Raw genomic sequence first — 26,703 nt, 5'->3', positions numbered from 1 at the left:
TGTAGACATAGATTTTAAAACATGTGTCATCTGCAATGAAATATGAAAATGCATTCACATTGCATATAGTCTCTCAAATATATAAAAAAAAAACCTTGTCTCTTCTTTAAAGATCCACACCCATAAAACTGAATATAGGTTTCCGAATTAGTTTTCACACGATTTCAAATGAAATGCAGAGTAACGCTTTCTTTTTTCTACATGATAATAATACATGTATAATCATTAAGTACGGGGAAAAGTTTGATCAAATTAATTACACGACATGGTAAACAAGTGCCTAATATATAAAAAGACTGCCTAAACTGATTTTAATATTAGATCCTCTTTCAAGGTATCTTTCAAATCAAAACAAAACCGGTATTCTAGTATTTGGATAACTTGAATCTGATTTTGTATTTATTTTTTCGAAAACAACTGAATATAAAACCGTTTTTTACCTTTGTACTTTTTGTTTTGACCATTTATTTATCACATGTATAAATATAACAACAAAACATGAATACATGTAGCAAAAATTCAAATCTGGTGAATGAGATAACTTATATTGTTTACGTTTTTTAAGAGAGAAACACGCCTCACGGGTTGGCGCGTGATAATCCCATTAAAACCAGAATGGCTTAAATAAAGATACCGATCATCTGAAAAACTGATCACTCCAACGAAAAGAAGTGCTCGTGTTTGTTTCCAATGTTTATTTTCGATGATGAAAAAAATTACTTTGCTTGCCTGTTAAGCATGAGAAGAGCTATAAATGTATCAATGAAAAGAGCGTACGGATATTAGTTCATCAGTCTTTTAAAGCTGTGATTAGTTGGATGACTTTGTAAAATTAGACATTTTCAGACATTCGGCTAGATCTGCATGAAGCAATGTACCCTAACCATTCACGTGTTGAATTTCTTACGAAGCCTGATCTTTAGTCTGGACAGCATGTATTTTTATTTGTTTTAATACCAATATTGATCAAAATATTCAAAGAATCAATTTACATGTTTACATGAATCTCCGATCCGAAATTAATTATTATATCTGAATAAACATACATATACATGTATTATACATGTACACATCAGTGAGAGAGAGAGAGAGAGAGAGAGAGAGAGAGAGAGAGAGAGAGGGAGGGAGGGAGAGAGAGAGAGAGAGAGAGCTCAGATGATTTTTTCGTAAGTATACAATATATTTCGCGCATGTAACAATTTTTAATGTTACCCGTTGCTAAGTGTGTTGCTAACGCTGAGGGTAATAGAACGGATTATATGAACTGCGTCTTAACCAATCAGATTTCAGTATTTAACATGAAAATATAACAATCTTTTTTATTACATGAAGAATTCCCGGTATATTATTTACTGTTATACAACGATATACTCCCACTGTGCCTTCATTACGACGTTAAAAATATTTTGCTATATTCACTGTGTCTCTTTAAAAAAGTTATTTTTACAATTAAAATTTGATGAGCATCTTTTCTATTTTAAAGCGATAAATAATAAATATTTCGGTAATGATCAAAAAGCAGGTCTGACGTCATGTTTCTAAACAGGGTCACAACCTGAAAATAAAGCCCTAATGAATAAATAGATCAAGGTGTGATATCCAATTGTTGTGCTGAGATTGTTATACAAAGCACCACCTACGCCCTGCTAGCATACAGGGATGTTAAACGGCAAAACCTTTATTTCAGTTACATGTTTATCTCAAAACCTGTTCGGATTATTACTTACTCGGGCTATAAGCTTGATATATTTGTTCCGATCTGTGAAATCTTGCGCATAACCTATGAAAATTGAGAGGAATCTTATCATTCTTACCAATATAACACACGTTGGCCGTTCTTAAAATCACGCACTTTTTAAGAATGTATATGTTGTCGGTGCCGTTTATTGTTATTATCCCCGGTTTTTCTTTCAGCAAAAATTGTGCCGTATTGCTGCCAAAGGGTTGTTCTGTCAGTGCCAGTGCTTGTGTCTTCCGACAAATGTTTTATTTGAAAATAAAATGTTGTGTTATGACTATTTTGTAGGGAGGAAAATAGTCACAACACCAAATTTTTATATTTTTAAATGAACATTTGTGGGAAAACAGTCAGATGTAATTCACAACAAGAGAGTGGCATTAAGGCTTATTTTCCCCTGTGTTACGGCTCGTTACTTTAGTCCACGTCAAACAAAATAAGGAGTAGAATCAAGACGTGTCACTTTCTTAAGGGTTTCTTTACTGTTAATTCATAAAAATCTTTATCTAAGACAAAATACTTTATTTCGGCACCCGTGCAGCTCTGTTGTGTTGGTGCTTATTTTCAAACCTTTCCGTCATAATGATCCTGATAATTTTATACCTTAAATTCAGTTTTTAAGATAAACATAATAAAACCAGTCGTCGATATATCAGGATATATCAAAATTTAATATAACTGAAGTTACAATAAAAAGTCTTCATCATTTGCCATCCCGCCGAACAACAAATCCAAATTAAAAATTAACTATACCTATCTCTAATCGCAAAAAAACCCCGATTTTACTAAATCCCTGCTTTGAAATAAAGTCTGAAACACTATATCATAAAAAAATTACGCCAGATCAAATATGGAATCCAGTCTTCTGAATGAAACATTGTGTTTTTGATGTAGCTAGGTAGAAATGTATGGTATAGATGTAAATGTAATTAGATTTACGATACAGTGTATTTTAATATGTTACATATCAAACATACCCAACAAACCCCCCTCATATTTATAGCATTTATAGCCAAACTTTCCCATTTAATTTTCAAATATAAAAATAACGACTTTTACACTATAAAAGTTCAAGGCGATAAAAATGTTATTTAAATTCATGAACTTGTCTTGCTTTCCCCCATTAGTCCGTCATTCTCTTCAACCAACTAATCGTCATTGTCATCTTCGCTTTAATCAGAGTGGAACTGCTGTAATTTCTTTGCAATACTACTGACAGTTAATGCGTTTTTTTTCTTTATGACGGCTGTTTTTTGCGTTTCCTAAAAATCAAATCGTATAATGTATCTTGCGCATTGACAGAATTACGTTGGAAAGTTTATCACTTACAGAAATTTCTTTCAGAGATGTTTCGTAATTCTGTAGTAAATATACACAGACAATGTAATGGTTTTCAATCGCTCGCTTTGATACTGCAGATGTGAATAAGCTTCTTATAGACTGAGGTTATCCTGTCCGTGTCTGTGCGATTTGTATCTGTTTTTAATAAATACCCTACTAAATTGATAGGAACTAACGAGTACATTTGCTTTTGATGCCCTAATCCCAAATTCTGTGTGTTGTTTAAACTATTTCAAGCATACCTATAGGGCACTGAACACTTGCCGATCCTCTTAATATCAATTATTTCTTCCCAATTGGAGGCGAGTTGTTTAAAGTTGTTTCAAGACAAAATAAGCTGGCTTTGACGCCGTCTAATCGCCATCGCGCTCTCCCGCGTCGTGTTAACTCAACAACATCAGAACATGAGTCGGTTCTTTATATGCTGAGAACTTTATAACAAATAAAATAATTCATTTCAGGAAAAAAACAAGAAAATATAGATATCACAATGTTAAATAAATATTAAGCAATAATCGGATGATGTCGTGTTAATCAAATAAATATTGTAATGACACAAGTCTATAAATAAGACTGTTATGACGTCATAATCAGTGAGCAGTGTGTCTCGATAATCTAGTCGTCAGTTCCGTCATTTCTTGACTTTCGGAACTCCCGTCCTTGAATTTCACCATCAGAATAACATCGGGCTTCGTGTTCAATCTCCGTCTACAACATAACCTTATGAACGCTTTCTGAAACCCACTACTCATCATGCAATAGCAGATCGGGTTTATCGCGGAGTTAGAAATTCCAAGCAATTGAAACAGAGGGTATATCTGTTCGGAAACGACAACGCTGGCGGTGGTAATGTTAAATTCTAACCAAATGTTGGTGAAGTTGTAGGGTAGCCAGCAAACGCTGAATATGACGACAACACAGATCAACAGTTTGACCGTCCGCCGCCTCTGTAGAATCACCCTCCGAGTCTGGGTGATGGGTTTGTCGTTGTTCCTCCACAGTACCAAACTTATCTTAGTGTACGCAAACACCATAGCGATCAGTGGTATCAAGAAAATTGAGATAAATACCAGGATGTTGTACAACTCTTTCCCGTTCGGTATGTCCCAATGCTCGTTACAAATCCGCTTGCTGAAGAATGGCGGAATTCCGATGTTTTTAATATTGTTCACAACCAATAAAGGCACAAAGACGGCGAAAGATATGCACCAAATGGCCACAATTACAAAGTAAACGCGCCGTTTTGAGAATATGATTTTTGCGCGTAAAGGTCTGTGTATGGCAATGAACCGGTTGATGCTGATCGTGAGAAGGCTGAGAGAACTCACAGAAATCGCGCTTCCTTGGAGAAACGACGTCAGTTTACACATCCCGATGCCGTAGACGTAATCCTTGTAAACGTACGTTCCCAGCGTGATTGGAATGCAGAAAAGCACGACCAACAGGTCACTGATGGCCAGATTTACTAAAAACACATTGGTCAAAGTTCGCATGTGTTTGTAATGAAAAACTGTGACGATGACAAATATGTTTCCGAAAAGTCCGACGATGAAAACGATGGAGTAGAGAAACATCAGAGCGATGGTTCGCGGCTCCTTGTATCCTTTGAGCTCTTCTCGCATAGTTTCCGCAAATTTCTCCAAGTCGAAATCATAGTAGTTGAAAGTGTCAGCCCCGGTGAAGTTGGCATCCTCGGATAGGTATCCAAAAGAAAACTGGGACATAACGTCTCCCGTCGCGTTGTCGCTTATGTTTTGCAGGGACTCCATGCTTTGCTTACCCGTCAAAGACTGAGAAAGCCATGTAAGATACTCGATGATATTCACTGCGCGCCGCTGTATCGATATTTCACTGCAAAAAGACTACTTATAGAGGCAAAGAGGCGTACGCTGCTGGGTTAACAAGCGTTAAATATATGCAGAGTAAAATCTACTGTAGCATCATCGCTGGTCAGTTATCTTTCGACGATGCTGAGTCCATCACATAAACACAAATTCACAATCTCCAGAGTAAACAGACACTTGTACAGCGTAAATGTTTGCAACGTTTCCATTCCAAAAAATCAAAGAAAATTATCAGCAATAAATCACCATCTAAGAGTTAAGAGCTATCGGTAGTACATCGGTGATATCCTTTACACATGTTAATATAATGTTCGAGTTATTTTGTTTTTCAAGTAAACAAAATACACCAGCATGTGTTTTAATGATAATTCCCCTAACAGGCTGAATGAAGTGGCCGCGCTCTTATCCTCTCGCCAGGTGTATTGTTCCGTGCGACACACTGTCTACCTGAAGGCTGACCAGGGACTGAGGGAACGATATTAATCGACGATTAACTCCGATAATCCTTCAAAATATGAAATAGTCAACAAATTAGTAAATCTGTCAGTGCAAATCATAAAAAAATCCCATTTCCAAATTAGGTGAATGACACTTGAAAATAGATGAATGACAATTAGCTACAACAAAACATGTTGTCTAAAACGCCTAACAAATATTTGTACATCCAACCCTCCATTGAACCATTGATTGAACCAGCGCCTGAAACTGTGTAAAAGATTGCTATCCTGTCCAGAATAGAGGTTACTCCTGGAGATGATTCCATCATCTGCATATATCCAATCTGATTAGAACACAGACGGGAAAATATCTAAAAATATTAAGAGACCAATTACATTAACTGTTGTGATAGTGTGATGCAATTTAATTATCAAGTTTTATCTGGTTCCACTTGAATTTTTTAAACTTGGGAACACAAACAGTGATCCAGAACGCAGGAACCGGGACTTTCCGCCTTAGACGCTTTGCTGGGGTTGGTGGGGAGGGGGTTCTAAATGGAGGGGGCTAAATATTATCTTACCCGTCCTAGACTTCATCTATCATTATATACATGGAATAGCAATTGATTATCTATGTTATTTACACGATAAAGTTACATGTATTTTATCCATTGCACTCATCTTTTCTTCTATTGACTTCAATGTATATCCACGCAAAATTGATGAGTACCAAACACTTGAGTCCTTTAACGCTTTCCACATCCAATAGGAATTAATTCAAATGTAAAAAAAAAATTAAAGAAAACAAAATAACCAATATAGAGCAGTGTCGAATTTTCTACATTGTATTTAAAAAACACAACAAAACACGGGTTTTCTATTTTTAACATTAGTTATTAAAAATTCCAGACACACGTAATAACGCTAGCTATAAAACTATCAGATAACTTAACAATATGATGAAAAATATCAAAGTAAATCAGAGAGACACAGCCGTGTGGTCATTTTAGTATTTTTAATCATGAGGAAAAGTCGGGCATTCTTGGTTTCATACCACAAACTTGGTATCAAGGTTATACAAAGGCTTCCTCCGCAACAAAATTGTCTTTGTCAAGGTTAATGGCCACTTCTATCTAATTCTGTGGGGGGAATATTTTCACGATCAACAAAGGATGCCCTATAGTTCAAAGACAGAAAGAATATATTTACTTAACAAAGATAAAACACAGAAAGAATTGAACATTAATTTTTGATTGCTAACCTTTATAATAGATACAGCACAGTTGCAAAACTGTGCATGCACTTAACACCCAAGGTCAAATAGAATAAATATTGACTTAATTAATTGGGTTTTTTTGTGTCACTCAAAAACATGTCATCAACTTCGCAGTACTATTTCCCCCAAGAAAAACCATAGGTTATTTTTTGGGTTTGATAATTTAACCTTTGACCTATAAAGCTTTTTCAATTCTATTTGAAGTATTTATTATAGTAAGAATAGTATATGGATTGAATAGATGACATTTAACTAAGTACTTTTATGCAAGCTTTATAAAAACAGATCTGTCATTAATTGTACTTTAGCAGTCTTTTTAATCTTTTTTACTAAGACGGCTAATTTGTCGTGGCCATTTTTAGACCATATTAATCTCTTTATGAAAAGAGCTTTGTATAAATAGGTACATGTCAACACTCATAGCTAAAATGTTAGAAAGTTCCTTTTTTTTTATTTTACTAAATGACAGTTAATGGCTAAATAATCAAGTCCAAAAGTAGGTAGATCTGCTGTTAATTTGTTCTCCATCCGGCATATTTTATTTAGTATTATTAATATTTTCTGGCAAAAATTATGTCGGGGGGGGGGGGATCATTTAGAAAACTTGGGAATATCTACAAGTGATGCAAAAACTACTACTCCATAGGAATCAATGATATTTTTTTTCTTAACATAAAAATGATATCGTACAGTGCTTTTTAACTCTTTAAAAACTTTTTTGCTTTCTTTTTTTCAAATCTATTTAATAGAGAAAGCACTGATGATTAAATGCAACAACAGCTATACAATGCCATTGTCTTGGGCCTTTAAATGGTTAAAACAACAGCTCTTTGTCGTTGATCTATCAGTTGAAGTGTTATCAAATGTGTTATTATAAAAATAATAATGATAGTTTATTTCCAATTATGGGCCCAGAGGGCATACAAGATTACAGATATTAGATAGAAATGCCTAAAAGAGAGATTCTACATATTAAAATAGTCCATACACATACATGAACTTGTAACAGCTGGGCAAATGTACATCAGTATGTCAAAACATATGAACAGTGTGCATATAATATAAAGTCATAAAAGTAGTTTATACATATATAAAGATAGTATCATGATTGGTATAAGTATTTCACCTTTCATTTAGATCTCAAAGTATTCTGTCTTTTTTTTAAAGCATTGATCAGAAATTCACTTTGTAAGTATTGTTTTGTCTTCATTCGACATTAACCAGATAAATTTGTCTTTCTTTGTTTAAAGTATAAAGTTTTTGTTGAGTATTGAGACATAATGGAAAAATGAATTTCTTTCTTCTTTATGTAATGGACATTCAGTAAGAAAGTGACTTTCATCTTCTAAACAATTTTGGTTACATAATAAACATGTCCTTTTGTTTCTTTCTAAAGGAATTCTTTGACCAGTATTATTTTTTGCAAATTCATATCTACCTCTTTCAACTCGTAAGTTGTGCACTTATTCTGAATCTACATTTAGTATTTTTCTTATATTATGAGATTAGATAAACACATATGATTCCTTTGTAAAATTTTCTTTATGCAAAAAATAAGTATATGTGTTATTATATTTACAGAAAGATTTGCGACATAATTTTTTAACTTCTGGATGTATTAAACTCTTTTTAATTAAAACCGATTAACCCACTCCCGAAGATTTCTTCGAGGCGGCATGATTTATAACGTGCCGGATCAGAGACTAGGAAAATAAATAAGAAAAAACAGACTTTGATTAAAAATGTTAGGACCAATAAGCAACGGTTGAACAAAAAAACAACACTGTCAAATATGTCTACAGGACGTCGGAATGTTGCTTTATCCGTTCATTTCTGTAGCATTGTTCCAAGATTTAGTGCGGAACTTGACTCTACTTGACTTGATGGGCGTCAAGGCAGATACAAAACCTTTGCTCAATGTCCGGAATCTAAAGAAGTTTACACTATATCTCTACACCTACGTAACTTTCACAGAAATGTGTTGGTTCTTTTGATTATTCTATCTTAATCTGAAAATCTACTTCTAAGGGAGAAGTTCTTTTCCCGTTTGTAAGTTATATTTTTGACCACTTTGATCTTTGTAATTTTTCAAGGTAAAATAAGACTAGTTCTAGAGAATTTAAAAGTGTGGGACTAAGCACAAACCTATAAGTCATTTCATATACAGTTGTTAATTTCCACAGTTTTTTGGTATTTTTGTAAATACTAGCAATTTCTTTTGACAGTCTGGATAAATGGGCTAATAAAATCGAATATTACGGATTTTTTATCATTTATCATTTACAAGCATAAACGCTCACGGGGCTGATTAAGGGAACATTATTGAGATTTAATACTCCTATATTGATAAGTGGTGCATAGAAAATAGAAAACATGGCTCTTTTGATTGATTAAACGTGACAATTATCAAGGAGGCATTATAACGCTAGAAACTTATTAAGGTGATTATCCAAAATATATGCAGGTTTATCTGATGTTATCCGCAACATGCTTGTGTCTTAATAAAGGAAGTAGCAACTTACTGTCTCCCGAAAGTGGCGAACACATTCCCACAAAACCACAGAATCTCGATAGGATATTAAACATTCATCAGTTTTCATGTATAGGATTTAGTAATTTGCTGAGAAATATTAATAAAATATTAGCCGTTGGGGCATAAGTCGCGCTTTTCTGCATTTCTTTGAGATCTACATCATCATTAACTTAGTTTAAACATAACTTTTAAACCTACCATGTTCTGTCGATGTTTTAAACCGGTCATACTGTGTCGGTGTTTTAAACCTTACAGATTGTGTCGATGTTTTAAACCTTACAGATTGTGTCGATGTTTTAAACCGTACATGTTGTGTCGACGTTTAAAACCGTACATGTTGTGTCGAGGTTTTAAACCGTACATATTATGTCGGCGTTTTAAACCGTACACGCTGTGTCGACGTTTTAAACCGTACATGTTGTATCGATGTTTTAAACCGTGCATGTTGTGTCGATGTTTTAAACCGTACATATTTGAATTCAGAAAGAAAGAATGTGCGCGCAAGACCTAAGGCACAAGCTTAAAAATACTCTTTTTCTCCAGATGGTAATTATCACCAATATTGGTAGAAATAAAAACGATTTTTATAAAAATGTTGGAAACTTTCTATAATTTCAAAACAGTATATGAAGTACCATATTTTGATATATGATTTGTGATACAGTAATACGATGTACGTTTATGATGAATACTTATTATTATAATTTTTGTACAATAGATTTATGTACAATAGTATTTTTTTCATGTATGTAAAACTATGCTTATTACACAGAAGATATATTTATACGATACGAGTATCAAAATATGTATGTTTTGTGATGAAGAATGATTTTAATTAAAGATAAAAAAAAACACAACAAAAAACAACCAAAAAACGTACATATTGTGTCGATGTTTTAAACCGGTCATGTTGTGTCGATGTTTTAAACCGGACATATTGTGGCGGTGTTTTAAACCCTGCATATTGTGTCAATGTTTTAAACCGGACATATATTGTGTCGATGTTTTTAACCGGACATGATGAGTCGGTGTTTTAAACATTACAGATTGTGTCGATGTTTTAAACTGTGAACGTCGTGTCGATGTTTTAAACCTTGCATATTGTGTCGATGGGTTAAACCGGACATATTGTGTCCATGTTTTAAAATGTGCATGATGAGTCAGTGTTTTAAGCCTTACAGATTGTGTCGATGTTTTAAACTATGCACGTCGTGTCGATGTTTTAAACTGTGCATGTTTATCGATGTTTTAAACAACATGTCCAATGTTTTAAACCGTACATATTGTGTCGTCGATGTTTTAAACTGGACATGTTGTGTCGATGTTTTAAACCGTGCATATTGTGTCGATGTTTTAAACCGTGCATATTGTGTCGGTGTTTTAAATTGTGCATATTATGTCGGTGTTTTAAACCTTGCATATTGTGTCTATGGGTTAAACCGGACATATTGTGTCGGTGTTTTAAACCGTACATACTGTTTGACGTTTTAAACCGTACATGTTTTGTCGATGTATTAAACCGGAGATGTTGTGTCGATGTTTTAAACCGGACATGTTGTGTCGGTGTTTTTAACCTCACATATTGTGTCGGTGTATCAAACCGGACATATTGTGTCGGTGTTTTAAAGCAGGGATGTTGGGTCGATGGTTTTAACCGGACATGTTGTTTCGGTGTTTTAAAGTGTCCATATTGTGTCGATGGTTTAAACCGGACATGTTATGTCGGTGTTTTAAACCGGGCATGTTTTGTCGGTGGGTGAACTGGACATGTTGTGTCGGTAGGTTAACCAGACTTGTTGAATTATTTGTAAGCATATGCTATGTTTGCGTACCCTTCTTTTGTAATTAGCACGAGGTAAATCCAAATAGTCTATTAGCTCGACAGGAAAAACATTCCGAAAGCCAATAATGATAGTAATGGAGACACAACAAAGGTCTTCAATAATAGAGAGAATTAAAATTCAATTGCTTACGCCATTAATCAGGAAAAATCTAATAAAAAAATACGTGAAAACATTGATTACCTGCGCACGCCAAACAGGGAAGCTCAAACATGTTCATGCATTACAGCTGTGGTTTGAAATACAACAGAGAAATCATAAAGGCCTGAGCCACGAAATATAAAGTACATATCAACAGTCCATGAACTTGTGAATTACACTGCCTTACCTACTAATTCGTTTCCAAGGCTGAATCGAATCTGGCTCTTCCACAGTACTGTTGACGTCACAATGACAATGGCACGTATTAGGGTTCCAGATACGGCCCTGTAAAATGACAAGGGCTACACAACATTTGATGTTAACTTACATCACACATTATACAAGCACAACATTAGATGTAAATCTGATGTAAGCTGGAAGAATCTCGCTCTGTTTCATGTTAATCGGTCGTCCAGGTGTTGCTTGTACATGGATTCGAAACGAGGTGCACTCAGCAACAATCAACAGAAATTTCACGTGTAATTCCCGTTCATAAATTAATTAAATACACATTAGTTTGCGAAGCAATCTTATTCTCCCCTGGAGGAGAGGAACTCTTTCCCTGTGTTCGCGGTATTTCCTACGAACGCAGATTAGAGTTTTATGATGAAAAATTCCGTAGTCGCCAAAGCTATATAATTTGCAAAGCCTACACATTAGCGAAGGAATGATCCGTAAGTTTTTCTCAATCAACAGCGACAAAAAAGTATAATAAGCTTTGACTGTTTTCAGATTATCTTTTATCTATATTACATAAAGCCTGCATTGTTACAAGAAGCCTCAAGCTTTCAGTTTTCAATGATGTTATAATGACCATGTTCTTCTTCAGTAAATTTAAAATGGCTCTCTGATTAAAGTGTGATGTCATTTTAAAAATGTTACAATCAATAAAGAAAACTTTAGTAGGATGGAATGCTTTTTTTACGACTTTTTCCTCGTTAACTTTTAGTATATATGGTTAATGAGCAATCATGCTGGCTTCTTAAGAAAAAAAAAAGTTTTACTCTCATTTTTACTACCGTATGGACTTTTTTTAATAGTTGCAAATGTCATATAAAGGAAAGTTTTCCTTTCTAGAAAGGGGGAGGGGTTGACGCCTATCTGTTGTTTTTGTTGTTGTTGTAAATTTAACTTTACCTTTAAGATTAACAAAATCTTTACTTTTCCGGAGTCAAGGCTCCCTCTCCCATTATGAGGTCGTTGGAAGCCTTATCCAACACCAGAGTTTAACAAATGCCATTGGTGAGGTAGTATATATGATTTAGACAAAGGTATAGAGAAACTGGAAGTCTTCCCCACGATATTGGGGCACTATGACGATTTCTCTCATGGAGGAGCTATGACAGATCGATAGGCTGATCAAACTCACCGCGGGATAACAGTACACCGCGTCCAGTCCCTAGTTTATCAAATTCTTATGGTGTTGTTTCTTCATAGCTACAAGCGGGGCTACAAGAAGCCTAATTACACGTAGACTGAATAGGTCAGGCTATTCATTTCGCCAACAATATTGAGAGGCAATAATGTCATGGTAACCGAGAATATATAGTAAATGCATTTAGTGTGTACAAATATTGTTCATTAGCACACTGAACTCTTCAGTCAAAATAAAGTTCATGACCCCGGAAATAAGATTGGGTGAAATTCCGCCTTGATATAGTTTATACGATAAGGCCAACAACGTCACGCTTTTACGAATATGAGATGATTCCATTGAATCGATACATTCACTGCCGTAAACAACATTTTAACACTTCATATGTGAAAAAAACAAACCTAAAACCTGTTTATTACTTTTGAAAGGAGAAGAGAATGCAATGCTTGTCGAATCCCTTACACCTAGGATATTTATGTTACTTATGTACATCTCTTATATAAAAAAAAACTCGTTTATTTTTATGTTTGCATCAGTACATGTAATGTTATAATATAGTACTTTATTACCTAATCATTATCAAACATGCATTTATACTTTATAGTTTGATTTCTATGTTTATTTTCATTACATCACAGCGTGATCTCTGACTGTGCTAGCGCTATTGTTTATTTGACATTATTTGGACTGGACAAGAACATTGTGTTTTGGGGTTTTATTTTCGCTTTCTGACAGTTATTAAAAAAATTCCAAATAAATCTATTGTATCAAAAAGATTTTGAAAAGGTTTACCTAAAAGAAAGCCAAAGCGCAGATATTCAATCAAAAACCAAACAAAACAAAAAACGCTGCTATGATTCGAACACCCCCTCAGCCGAGAGGCACTGTCCACAGTCCTCCGCCTATCACACAGAGCGACCTTGACACATATTGATCATTGTAAAAAATTCTAATAGTTTGACAGCTATAAAGAAAGTTTTGAGATTTTTATGAAAACCACGAGTTTTTACCCATAATGGGTCTAGACTTCACTTTGATAAATCAATAATAAAGAGTGAAAACTTATTTTATCAAAAATATATTTAGGTTGGAGTCTACACCCATACATACCAAAAATGTATAACATAGCAAAGTAAATGGGCAAGATTCATGCATAAAACGTCGTGTGGTCTAATTTGAAAACCTAGATCTCTTGTTTACAGATTGGAAGCATGTTATTGATATGCATCGTTAAATTTATAATATTAACAATGTATGTACAAGACAGAAAATATTATCTGTGCAACATTTGATCAAATTGTTTTTATTGCTCCAAGATGTGGGGATATATATCGCCTTGTACGCCCCCGTCAAAGTTTGGAAAACGATAGAACACAACTTTAATATAATTATGGAACAAATTGAGACGTAAAGGGACTTGGACACGATTTGAGCTCAAAATTTTGAATTTTATTTTTCCATTTTTATGTTTAGAATGGATAATATGGGTATCTTTAATGCTTTGTCAAAATTTGAAGGTCAGATATTGAGTTATAAGCAAGGCACAGCGTTTGGAATTCTTTGTTTTGTAAACAAAGTTCGACCCTTGTTATTTTTTACATATGTATTTTATTGGTATAAGTTTCAATCAAATGTTGCTTCTTCTATTGATAATATATTTTATAAACACATTAAATAGGTTTGCCTTGTTTCCCACGAGTTATTATGTCAAAAAAATTTTTAATGCCATACTTGTAAACAAATATAAGACTCGAGCTTCGTTACATAACAATGAGTTCTTACCTCTGTATCTCCTTTATGACAATTCTAACATTCAAATTTTGAACAATCATTCAAAATGTGCAAGTAAACCATTTTATATATAAAAAATTAAAATTAAAATGTTGATCTTAAATTGTGTTCAAGTCCCTTTAATTCTTTTCTAGCAATGCACTGATGCATTGGGTGATCTTAAATAAGTAATATATTAAGTACATGTAACAATGGCTATATAAGAAGAAATTCAAATTACACAATGACCGAAAAGTATATAGTATATACTGAAGCGAAAAGTTTAAAATCTAAGAAAAAAAACCAACACAACTGTATTTGGTTGTGCAGTTGTAGGTTTGATTACTTTTTTTTTCTTCGAAGTTTAATAAGAGTGGACTGGTTTTATAACGTTAAGAATATTTGATTTTACTGAAATACTGTCCCTGTCTCATTCTGAGCGTTTGATAAATCTATTCAACAGAAAGACTGTGTAAACCAAGACGAAATCAATTAGGAAAATCATACTAAATACCACCAAAAAAACCAACAAACTATTTTTGATTTTAGATGCCAAAACCCAATTAGTCTGGATATTTACCCCTCGATTTTTGTGTCATGCATCAACAAGTCAACACGCCATTCTATCATCAATACCTAGGTTCTGAATTTTCCTATGTTTTAGATATGCGATAGCAATTTTAACGAAGAAAGGTACCCTGTCAAAGGCAAAAATCCTTCCTGTTTCCCTTCTCCCAAGAAGTCATTACTAGGCGTTAATACAACAGTATTCATAATTAAATTTAAGAGTAGGGAGTTTAAAACGTTATCATGTTATTTAATGATTAGATTTTGAAGAAATATAAGGAATTGTCATAATTAAAATTAAATTAAATTGCTAAATTCAAGATCCTAATCACTCTAATGCAGAGTAGAAAGAAAGAAAATTAAATTTAACTTTCTAAACGAATGTATAATCGTGAACAATCAAACCCCTTATTGGGGTTTATAACCAACGCTAAAGGTTAGATTAAAGTAGAAACCAGACTCATGGATTAGCATCTAAACTCGACTGATTTTCAAACATCGTTTATAATTGATAAATCGGCTCGTTAGATATCTGTGCTTAATCCTCCGCACAGATTTACCATCGCTTGTCTATACGACCACGTGGGAGCCCCGGAAAGCCCTATGACGTGTGACGTCTGCCAAACATGGTACAAAGGACAACTTATTAGCCTCAACTTGGAATATTAAGCTGCACTATAACAATAAAGGCTGCTAACGTGCATTCTGAATTGCGCAAAACGAGACGACGCACTTTTGGTCTAACTGTGTTTGTACACGTAAAGGTTACATGTACATGCAAGTAAAGTTAAACAGTCGTTAAACGAATTTAAACTTTTGAATCGAAAAAATAAATCAAGAATGTGCAGTTTTCTTTTACCAAAACTTACTAGAGAAAAAAATGAAACAAAAAATAGAGAAAAATTAAAACATTTAAAGAAAAAATCTAAGTACAATAATATTTTTTTTTCCTTTTTGGGCTTTTTATTTACCATACGTTCACATCGTTACTACTGATGTACTATGAAAAACTTAGATACACTCACTTTGAAACTTTCTGATCTATAGAAGTAACGAAAAGGTATCAATACTATACCAAAGACTTCAACCATTAACACATAATTTCATGAGAAATGAAGTTTGTAAAAACAATTACATGTAATTACCTTTTCATTCATTTCAGATTTAGGTTTTGATATTTATTAAATCAAGCATTCCATTTATTCATTACACTACAGTTGTTACTCTACACAATGCAAATAAGTACAACTGACGGGGTGCAAATGAAGGCCAATAATCTTTGACTTATAGCATGAAGTATTGAACAGTATCAACAATATCGGAGACTTTATTTTATCAACCAAAAGCAAAGGTTATTTCACTATCTATGACTGAAATACTTGAGTGGCATCCTCTCTCTCTCTCTCTCTCTCTCTCTCTCTCTCTCTCTCTCTCTCTCTGTGCGAAAATTCCTCAATTAAAGTTCATCGACAATCTGTTCGAGTTCGAGATTTAGAGTTTTTACAACTATAGAAAATTCAAATTGAAGTAACATATCATTTAAAATCTGTTCAGACCTCAACCAGGCCAAAACAATACCGTATACTGAAATCCTAGAAGCCATAACACTAAACAGCAATACCATTTCTAATTTCCATTTTTGGTTTTAATTGTTCGCACTTTCTGAATGTCTGGCGTTGGCTTGATTTATCGGATGCTGGGTCTTTCCCGGCGTCATCAATGACTGTGGGTCACAATCTAGGACACTGAACAGACGCCTTGATGGACGGGCCTAATCTAACACACACCTGGTGATCTTTAACTGCGCAAATTCAGGTAATATCGGTTAATTCAAATTTATTGGCACCAGAACAAGATGAAGAGTAGATGATTAATCGGAAAATTATTCACTTCCTGTTTTTTTTCAACCCTTCATCGAAGATTTGCAGCTCCTTCACGTTAAAAATTGACAATATTTGAGAGAGCCAGAGAATCCGCCACATGACAGGCATCACCCTAACAGAGTACGCTTTGCCTCGTGCACCTTTACCATACAGTACATTTTAACGGAAAACTATCACTCAGAAGGCATTTCCTCGAGCAATAAAACGATGACAGATAAATCTATGTTTGGAGATGAAAGTTGGAGAACACTGATAAATCATTGCACAATTTTTATTATGAAATATAATATTTAGAGTGTATGGATAAACGAGCACGCTTTCTTATGTCATTGGGTCTAGAGCTCATTGTACATCAATTATGCCAGAGGAAAACAGAGAGAATGCCTATTTTGTAGCGACGTACTAACTACATTGTACATGTATACTATTAATTACGTGACAATTACGTATATATATGTACGATCTGTAAAGAATATTTAAAATGAAGTTTGTATATATTTCTCTAAGATCTGTGCGTCTAAATATGTGTGTTTTTGTCCGTCTGTTTGTTTGTAGGGTTGACGCTTTTCAGTCGGCATGCAAAATTACATCTGTAATTTCCTCTTAACAACCTGTAATGCAGGTATCTGATCAAATGAAGGTCAGTAGTCAATGTTTATAAAGGATCAAGGTCATTATATAGGTAAGATTTTGGGAATTTCTCATTCTCAGTGTTCTCGTGTTTTACACAGACAGATAACTTGTCTCTCTTGGTTTTACATTGAAAACACTTCGTTTGTGCTTGTAATTGTTAAAAAAGAGACTGCTCAAATTACAAGGGGCGAGAACAGGAAGCGAGTTTCCATCCTCAGTTAATTTTCCAAGTCTTGCTAACAAGATACAAAATTTTTTCTCCGATTGATATCTGTTGGAGAGACTACTGGTTTTCAGATAAACCAATCATGTTGGCCTCTTTTGGTAAAGCCGAGATCTATACATCTTGATTAACTTTGTAACCGGTCTCGGGGTCAAATAAAGTTTATAAATTGTCAACATTAGACAATGTCGTCATCTCTTCATGCAAAAAAATGCTTTGGAGGAATAAATAATGTTTTTGTCGTCTTCGATATTCCCGACAACACTGATGAAGATAATTGATCCGTCATCTCATTCTTCAATAACTCACAGTATCAGTATTATTACAGAAAAATGAATTCTCTTATCTGCTTGATTTTTTTTCGATGACCTTCTGTTTAATTGATGCTGTAGTGCAGTCAAAACAGCATCAGGGCATTTAATTGGTGATTAAAACCATTTCTGAGTCCTGAATGTTTTAAATGTTGTCGTAGTAAGTGACTGGATATTACAAAGATAAAATCTGTATTTAGAGTGCTCTAAACCGGAAGTCAGTGATCTTGGAGCGAGGCCCCTTAGATCAACGTCCTGTATCATGGTAGGCGTTGACACGCTCTTGGTTGTTACAAGTCCGGCCTATTGCGTTACCTTGTAAAACGTCGTTCAGACGGTGAAATGAGTAGATCCATCAACCCATCTTATCAATTGTTATCCTCCATTATTTCGAAGGCATGTTCTAGGCTACATATTGAAAAAATTAACTCAACCTAGTGTTCCAGGATCTATTTTTTTTCTCCAAATGCAATTTTATAGTATGATATAGTTTAAAGATGTATGTGGCATATTCTAAGTGAATAACGTTACTGAATAATATCTGATTATTTGCTCCATTACTTTATCTGAGGGTTGGACTTTAACATAAAAAAGATGTCTAAGTCAATCGCTCAACAAATCAAAGATACGAGAAATAAAAAAAACAACTCTTACTTGCGTTAAAAAAAAACCCCAAAAGATTTGAATAAGCCCGCCTAAAATGGGTCTCATGACATCTATCTTGGTCTATCAACAACAATGGCGACGACGAGAAAGCGTGGTAGACCGTTAGGTTTGACAGATTGGGCAAAGAAATATAACAAGAGACAGACTGACAAAGATAGAAGCAAAGGGAAGATCTTCCGAGACCTTGTAGATTGATGGAATAGGATGAAAGCCAAATTAAACTTAAAGTTTCTATCATGAAGTTGTCGGGGTTTTTCTAGTCAGGTTCGTGTTCCATGTGTTCCATGCCTTTACTTTATAAGTTATAAACCACAAGTGGATTTTCGTATAGAGAAATTTTTGAAGTAGGGATAAACACTTTCAGTACATGCATCCCTTGGTTTGTATTTACTCCGTTTACCGTGTCGATGACGTTAAAATCGTTTTTCGCCTTTATTAAAATTCATATCGTTCTACATTAATCAATATCGGAATTATAATGCTTCGAGTGTAATCTGTTTTAAGAATGATCTAATCTAACGTCTAATTGTAAGAAGCATGTATATTTTTACTCAAACTCATGGCAACTGTGAACAATTTTACTCCTGATACGCCACATATACCTTTAAGAGCTAGAAAGCATTTGTCATTCTATTTTTAATTTGTATTTCCCCGTCAACAACGCATCTCGGCTATTGTGGCTTCGGCTCTTCGGCTTTCATTTCACAAGACTACCCAATCGGTGTATTTCAATTAGCCAACATAGCTTATTTGCTACACGGTCCCGGGCGATCGTGTTCAGGTTTGACTCGTCCTATTGACACATTTGATAGAAGGCATTATAGCTCTGAACAAAATTAAGACATCTAGAGCAGACAGATACAGTTGTATGTCGTGTAGCTTCCATTTTGTTTTGGCGCCAAAGTGGTGTCTGTTTTCGCATTGCCTGCTGATGTCTTGTGCTGTAATTGGCAATGAGCTTCCCAAACATGTGGATGACCGGGTAACCGGGAATCAAAGCTTGATAGCAGGTTCCAAAGAAAATATTGATGTTAGCTTTTGGTTCAAATTTTTAGTGAAGGCTACGATAATTAACTCTTAGTAATGGACATATGAATCGACACAACTTTGTACAATTTAGTGCATCGGTGGAGGGAAAAATATCCTCTGCTTAGCATTTAATTATTCCCTTTTCCTGGTCAATATGCAACAGCTATGTCGAAATGAACAAACACTGAGTGTATATGTATCTCCAACGAACATGGCATGACCTTACGGAAAGTTTTAAAGGTCAAGGTTTGTTCAACCACTCTTTATGATCCCTTTAAGTGTCACTTCTCCAAAACGGGGGCTAAATATATTATGCATGTAACCGTCTCCTTAATAAAGTCAGACTGCCTCGTAAGCAGAATTTAATGTTACTGTGACTGAATTCAAAATATTTGGCTATTATTAAACCATGTATTATTAAAATAAATAATTGCCTTAACATATTTTGATTTGGTAAATACAGAGTACTCGTATATACCTCTTTTCAAAAATACATGTCAATCAAAATCGTATCAACGTAAAGATATAGCTAATGGACGAAAAAGTGGAATGAGACACCTTTATATTGGGACGTATTCCTATCGAAATAAACAAATAAATTCAAGTTTAATCTCATAATTTTTTCCTTACCCAAAATTGTTACTTATCAGCGTAGCGCAAACCCTTAGGGCGTTAGCTATCAATTTGTAAATATGAGTTTGAATCCCGCTAAGGTTTTTGAAATTTTTACCTTTTCAAATATGTTGAACAAATATATTTTAGTCAAAAAGTGTAAAACTATTTTAGTTGTAATGTACTTTTATCAACATTAATATCGACAAGTGTCCCATACCACTTTAATTAAAATATATTGTTTGCATGAATCGTTTCTGATGCTCAAATGTTTGCATACACTTAAAGATATTAGAAGATTCGTTTGGCAGAAAATGAGTGATCTCACCTCTAGGCATATCTAGTGGTTCTTCTCCGAATAGGTTCCGAGTGATATCAGTCGCACCTTCTCGGGCTTTTTCGGCAGAGCTCGGAAAAACGCTTCGAATGTATCATGACATTATTTTATACATGTACAAAACTGAGTTGCTTCCCATCAACTTTGATATTGGATAGAAAGCCTTGAATGTCTTTTCTAATGTATATTTTATGTTATATCGTAGTTTTAGCTCAAATTTACAGATAAGCATTTTCTCTTATTCATTTCCAGGTTAATGAAAAGGGGGTCGTCATTGGCGCCAACTTTTATAATTCATTCGAAGTTGTTTCCGTTTGTTTGAGAGCCACAAGAAGGTGCGATTGTACTGATATAGATTGTCATTAGAATGCTGTCATGTTGTAAATTTTGAATTTACTGGGTGGGTGTAAGTACAACTAGTTGTCATGTTGTAAATTTTGTATTTACACCCACCCAGTAAATTCAAAATTTACAACATGACATTGCTTTTGATACCTCTTTTATATAATATCTTCTTCTTATTAAGAGAAAGCATTATCAGGCTTATATTGCTGCCAATCTGGCATGTTTGCTTACTTGCATAGAGGGATTTTAAGTTTTCATAAATGAAAAAATGAAAAGTTTACAGCATTCTATATATATATATATATATATATATATATATATATATATATATATATATATATATATATATATATATATATATATATCTATCTATATATATATATATATATATATATATATATATATATATATATATATATCTATATATATATATATATATATATATATATATATATATATATATATATATATATATATATATATATATATATATATATATATATATATACACTAATGACTATTTCATGTCGCGATTGCTGTCGATTAGGTATATTTGCTTTTGCATTACTTTTTTTACCATTGAACTTGAAATACATGCAATATCTATACCTATGCATTTACATGTATTTCATAAATTGAAAGCAAAAATCTCAATAAAATTCTTAAGCAACGATTCATAGCAGCATCAACATTTAATGTAATTCTTTCGCTTTTATCTTATTTACTATTTCCTGCTGAAACCAAGCTGTTCTTAACTTGGTTAATTTCTTTTTATTAATAATGAACTTGTATTTAATTACATTCTAGTTCAGAACTGAATATTTAGCAAGATATTTTAGAAAATCAGAAATCAGAGAGAAGATAATTTTTCAATGCTTTACAATGTCATTATCATCGAAAACTTGTATTTTTGGATATATTTTCTATGCAAAGAGCACTATGAAGCATTGTTAAAAAAAACGCTTTTTTAATAATTCAACATCTTACCCCTGTGATTTTAGGCTCCTGAACTGATTTTAGACTTCCAAATATCGGTCAAATATTAAGGCGTAAATTCTGCGCACTAGATTAATGGTTTCTACCCAGCCTGTTTAATGGTCAATGAATGGGTATATCCACCAGGCGTGGGATAGGATTCTAATGACAATCTATAAAAGAGCCGTATCAAAGTACTTGGGTCCGTTTTTAGTAATTCAGGAAAGGTACAAATGATGAGTGTTTATGGTATTTATATTAACCCGGACTTGGAAGAATATACAAACTGAAACAACCTGTCGTGAACTCGTGTCGAGTGGAATTTGCGCAGTATGAATTCCGGCATTAGCTCACTCAGGATCTGCCTCTGGCTCCATTTCACAATCTGTCACGTTTGAGCAGGTGTTTCCTAAGGAGAACGAGAGGCTTTTTATTTTTTTGTTGTCAGATAAACGTGACAATAAGTGAGCAGTTTTCCGACTACAATTCTCATCCAGAAATGATGGATTTTTGTCCCAGGTTAGAATTCGGACTCTTTTTTTAACTTGCAAAATAAATACTAAGTATACGACACAAATGTACAAATTTTGCAAACCTATTAAAAATTGTAAATCAGTTCTACAAAATATTGCTGCTGGCCATCATAAGAGTTAGGAGTCTTATTAAGCATTTGCAAAGAATCGCAACTCTGGATTCGTAGAAGAAAATCAATTGTATCCATTATTACAGTTCTTTTGTTGAAAAAATGCAAGTAAATAATTATTCACTATTATTTCAAAGTTATTTGTCGTTTGAAGATAAAACTGCTCAAGATACCCGGTTGTACAGATGTAAATATATTGATTATTGGTTTATGTTGCTACAGATGTTTTACGCTGGTTGGAGTGCTGATTATTTTTATCAGGGTATCACCAGTACCGACAGGGGACTAATGACTTTGACCTTACCTTTTGGAGTGGTGAGATAGTGAACCTTCAGCATTGGTTGCAAAGAACGATGGTTCACAATTCTTCTTTACACAGGTATATTACGACGTTTTACGTCTACCTCAACGTACATGTACACTGACGCAAACGTCCAACGTCAAACGCGTTCAGGATAAGTATCTGATATGAATAAGATGGTACACCTGCCCATTTTGTGTAGTCGTAAAATATTATTTCATATTTAACATTTTTTCAATTAAATACAATGTATAATTGATATGTTATAATACAAATTTACAAAAGGGTAATTTCTAACAATATTCAGTTTGAAATATTTAAAAAAAAGATAAGAAAAAAATAATAAATCCTTAAGTTTTGGTAGTATCGAACCCACAACCTAAAAACCCAAGTTCTATAAAGTTACCTAATACATGTAGCTGGTGCTCCAACCACTGAGCCATTTCATTCACAACAAAATGCGTAAAAATATATGAGACGTTGGCCACAAATTTACGGACTTGTATTTTTTTTCTAAAACGTTCAATTGTTGGGCTACAAAATGACATTTTCAAGGTATAGTGGGTCATCTCTCCACATTTTTGTTAATTAAAATCGGTTTAAATTCCGTTAAACCGCATTTAGACTATGAACAAAATATGGAGCTCAGACCCACTCACACCGAGAAAAGGCATTGAAGTTCTAAAATTGACACTATATGGTGGTTTTGACACGCATACGCCAGTTTAAATCAACCTATTGCAAGTATTTTTTTTTCATTTATTTATTGACAAGAACAAACAAAGTATACAATAACTTCAAGCACAAAAATCTAATTAGCTATCTACAAGGCAGCACATTGTCTTACCTAAAATACTATGGTTATTATTTTTGTCATCTAATTTTATATTGCTTATGAAAAAAATACTTTAAAGAGTATTTAGAGTTGTATAGATTCCACAGATAATGTTTGAGTGTAGTACACATGTATATGTTGCATTAAAAGTTTAAAATTTATCAATTTAAACTTAACTGATAAATTTTAAACTTTTAATGTAACATATATACAAATAGCATAGGTTCACAAAGCAAGTAAAAAAATGGTGTACACATAAGACTAAATTAGCAATGTATAGAGATTTAAATAAATGTACAAGTAATATCTTGCCTAACCCGGTAGACAACATTATCAATCACACAGTCTCCGGGTGTAGAGATACATAGGCAGACCCTATGTATCAATGGTATATAACAGTCTACTATATTACAATTGCACACTGTAGTTGTCTATATTATTAAGTTATAAAAATCAAGGAAAAAAAAGAGTTTGCTGTCTTAATTAGGAGGTTCTTCCTTGTTTTACAGTCCATATCCCCCCTTTTATGACAGCTCTACTGGAAGACAGGTCTCTTCTCAGTAGTGTTAGGATAATAGAATATTTTACATTATGATAATAAGACATATCACATCATCTTTGACAGATTTTCAAAAAACTTGCACTTAGCATTTGCATTTAGAAAACGTAAAACTGAGGCATAAAAACAAGTGGATTTTTTAACATGATTATATATATAACATTCAGTTTCATTCATAGAATCCAATCTACAAAGCATTTTTTTTTGTTTATGAATTCTATAAGCTACATAAGTGATAAGTAAATTTAGAGATTTAGTTTTATCGCTTTTTTCATAGAAGAAACCAACAACAATATGTTTCCATTGTATTTTGAATGACAATAAATTACTAACAGTATTCCATATGTTTTTAACATTGTTACATTCAAAAAGCAAATACAGTGTACACATTGATTTGATATATCTTTTTTCCATTTACTCACATATACATTATTACATAATATATTATTTAAAAGCTTGTAACTGAATTCGGCTACATGTTTATCTTTTATATCTTTAATCTTGGATTCATAAATATTTTTCCAACTCTTCTCATCATATATTTCAAATTCTTTACGCAGTATTGATTGAAAACAAGGCTTACAAAACTTTTTTTTCAATGAGATTTTTATAGAAAAAATTACTAGATTTACCAGTCAAGTTGTAATATCCCAGAGGGAAGTTGAAACTCATTACGCTTTGTATGTTTATAAAGTTTACATTGCTGAATGAGTAAAGTCTTTGAATTGATTTAGTTATTTGAAAAAGAATTTTGTATTTACATAACCAGTTAGATTTATTAATAATATTTGCATAATGCTCTAATCGTCTGAAGTTACCCTTGTCGTCAAACAAGTCTTTAATGTATAGTATTCCTGATTTAATCCAGTTTTCGAAGAAAACGGAGTTTCCCTTATATATATACTAAATTACAATTATTCCATATTGGTTGTTGTAAAATATCATCAGGTGATCTTTTTTCAAAGAGCAGTTCACGTTTACATTCATTAAAACAACAAAATATTTCTTTGTAGAGTAGGGGTAATTTTATGCTATCTAAGGTCTCTGTTTTAATAGTGGAGCACTTTAAAAGAAAGTGTATATCGATATTAAGTTTTTTACACTGGTTACTAAGAATATCAAATAGGATGCCTTTGAGTTAAGTAATCTTGGAATCCACGTTGCTTTTAATGATTTTAACTTACAATCTATGTATACTATAGATAATCCACCTTTTACTATGTCTCCAATTAAATCGTTCGATTCTTTCTGTTTTCTCCCAAATGAGTTAAAAATCAATCTCTGTATTTTTTTAAATAAAATTGCTATCAGGAAGACAAAGTATTGACTAAGTATATACAAGTTTTGAAATAGCTAGAGTCCGAATGATACATGCTTTTCCAAAGAGTGTTAATTTTCTTCGTTTCCAGGATTCAAATAGCTTTTCCATGACATGATAAATTCTCATCCAATTTTTATTATAGCATTCTTCCTTATCATGGCCTACATAAATACCTAAACATTTAATTGCTTTATTTGTTACTCTGATTCCATGAAGTTCTTCAAATTCGTTTTTCATATCTCCTAACAATATGCATTCAGTTTTATTAGTATTAATTTTTGACCCAGCGCATTCACAGAATGCTTTAATAACATCTAAAGTATTCTTCATTGAGATTTCGTCTTTCATAGCCACTGTTAAATCATCTGCATGTTGTATACTTTTAATTTCATAGTTATTTATTTTAATGCCATATATGTTTTGATGATTGCAAGTATTTAAAACATTTACAGGTTACAAACCGGTGTCACGTTAAATATAAATTGTTTTAATCATTTTTTTTAAAAAAAGAGTATCAAATTTAATGATATTTTAATTTTGATTTTGCAGTATCTAATCATTTCTCATATGGGCATTTTACACGCCTTATTCACCCATCTTCTTTAGTTTGGGCATGCATAACATTGTCAAAGCATGCTTACGTTTGTAAGTTTGTCGAAAATTGGATTTGCGCTACAGATAATTAGTGCAGAAGTCGTTTCATGAACGTTCCCTATATGACGACATGTGCAGAAAAGCTAGCTAAGAAATTGTCTAACACTGGTAGCATGACTTATTGGCAATGTACAATCCTTTGACATTTCATTCAGATTACAATATACATGTATATCTCCGACGTTTGTTTAACGATATAGGCATAAACAACGTAAACAACGTTCATTTGTCAACCTTAGAACTTTTAATCTGTCGGATAAAAATTAGCTTACCAAAAATAACTACATATGTATAATAATACCGCCAAAACCAGAATTTGATTCGACGTTTTACTTCTAAAATTTTATTTCTCAACAGCTTATCTCTATGACTTTCTTAATTACAAGGTTATCGAACGATTTTCGAAATTCAAACAATAGAGAATGTTATTTTATATAATCCTTTCGCACATGAAATGCCTAAGCTACTGACGATCTGCATAACTATACTGAGCGTCGATGGTATAATATTAAT

The 26,703-nt window shown here is 33.2% G+C and overlaps 1 protein-coding gene across 4 annotated transcripts; it reads right to left on the bottom strand.

The window, feature by feature from the left end:
* Nucleotides 1-3,495: 3,495 nt before the first annotated feature.
* On the bottom strand, nucleotides 3,496-22,106 carry LOC128157170 (QRFP-like peptide receptor). 4 transcript variants are annotated; one of them, XM_052819597.1, is made up of 5 exons: nucleotides 21,890-22,106; nucleotides 20,549-20,640; nucleotides 11,339-11,436; nucleotides 5,574-5,731; nucleotides 3,496-5,428 (listed from the first exon to the last, which is right to left on the bottom strand). In XM_052819597.1, the coding sequence occupies exon 5, from the start codon at nucleotides 4,846-4,848 to the stop codon at nucleotides 3,670-3,672; it is 1,179 nt and encodes a 392-aa protein (XP_052675557.1). In that variant the 5' UTR covers nucleotides 4,849-5,428; nucleotides 5,574-5,731; nucleotides 11,339-11,436; nucleotides 20,549-20,640; nucleotides 21,890-22,106; the 3' UTR covers nucleotides 3,496-3,669. The 4 variants fall into 4 exon arrangements, with proteins under 4 accessions (XP_052675557.1, XP_052675556.1, XP_052675554.1 ...); XM_052819596.1 differs by having other exon boundaries at nucleotides 5,586-5,731; XM_052819594.1 differs by lacking the exon at nucleotides 5,574-5,731.
* Between the last annotated feature and the right edge of the window lie 4,597 nt (nucleotides 22,107-26,703).

This window comes from Crassostrea angulata, chromosome 7 (genome assembly GCF_025612915.1).
Source record: "Crassostrea angulata isolate pt1a10 chromosome 7, ASM2561291v2, whole genome shotgun sequence".
Lineage (NCBI taxonomy): Eukaryota > Metazoa > Mollusca > Bivalvia > Ostreida > Ostreidae > Magallana > Magallana angulata.
The sequence above is the reverse complement of the archived record's forward strand: the minus strand, read 5'-3'. Positions and strand labels throughout refer to the sequence as shown.

What these genes read in the sequence shown, in the direction of transcription:
- LOC128157170 (XM_052819597.1), bottom strand. Translation starts at nt 4,848, where the DNA reads ATGGAGTCCCTGCAAAACATAAGCGACAACGCGACGGGAGACGTTATG.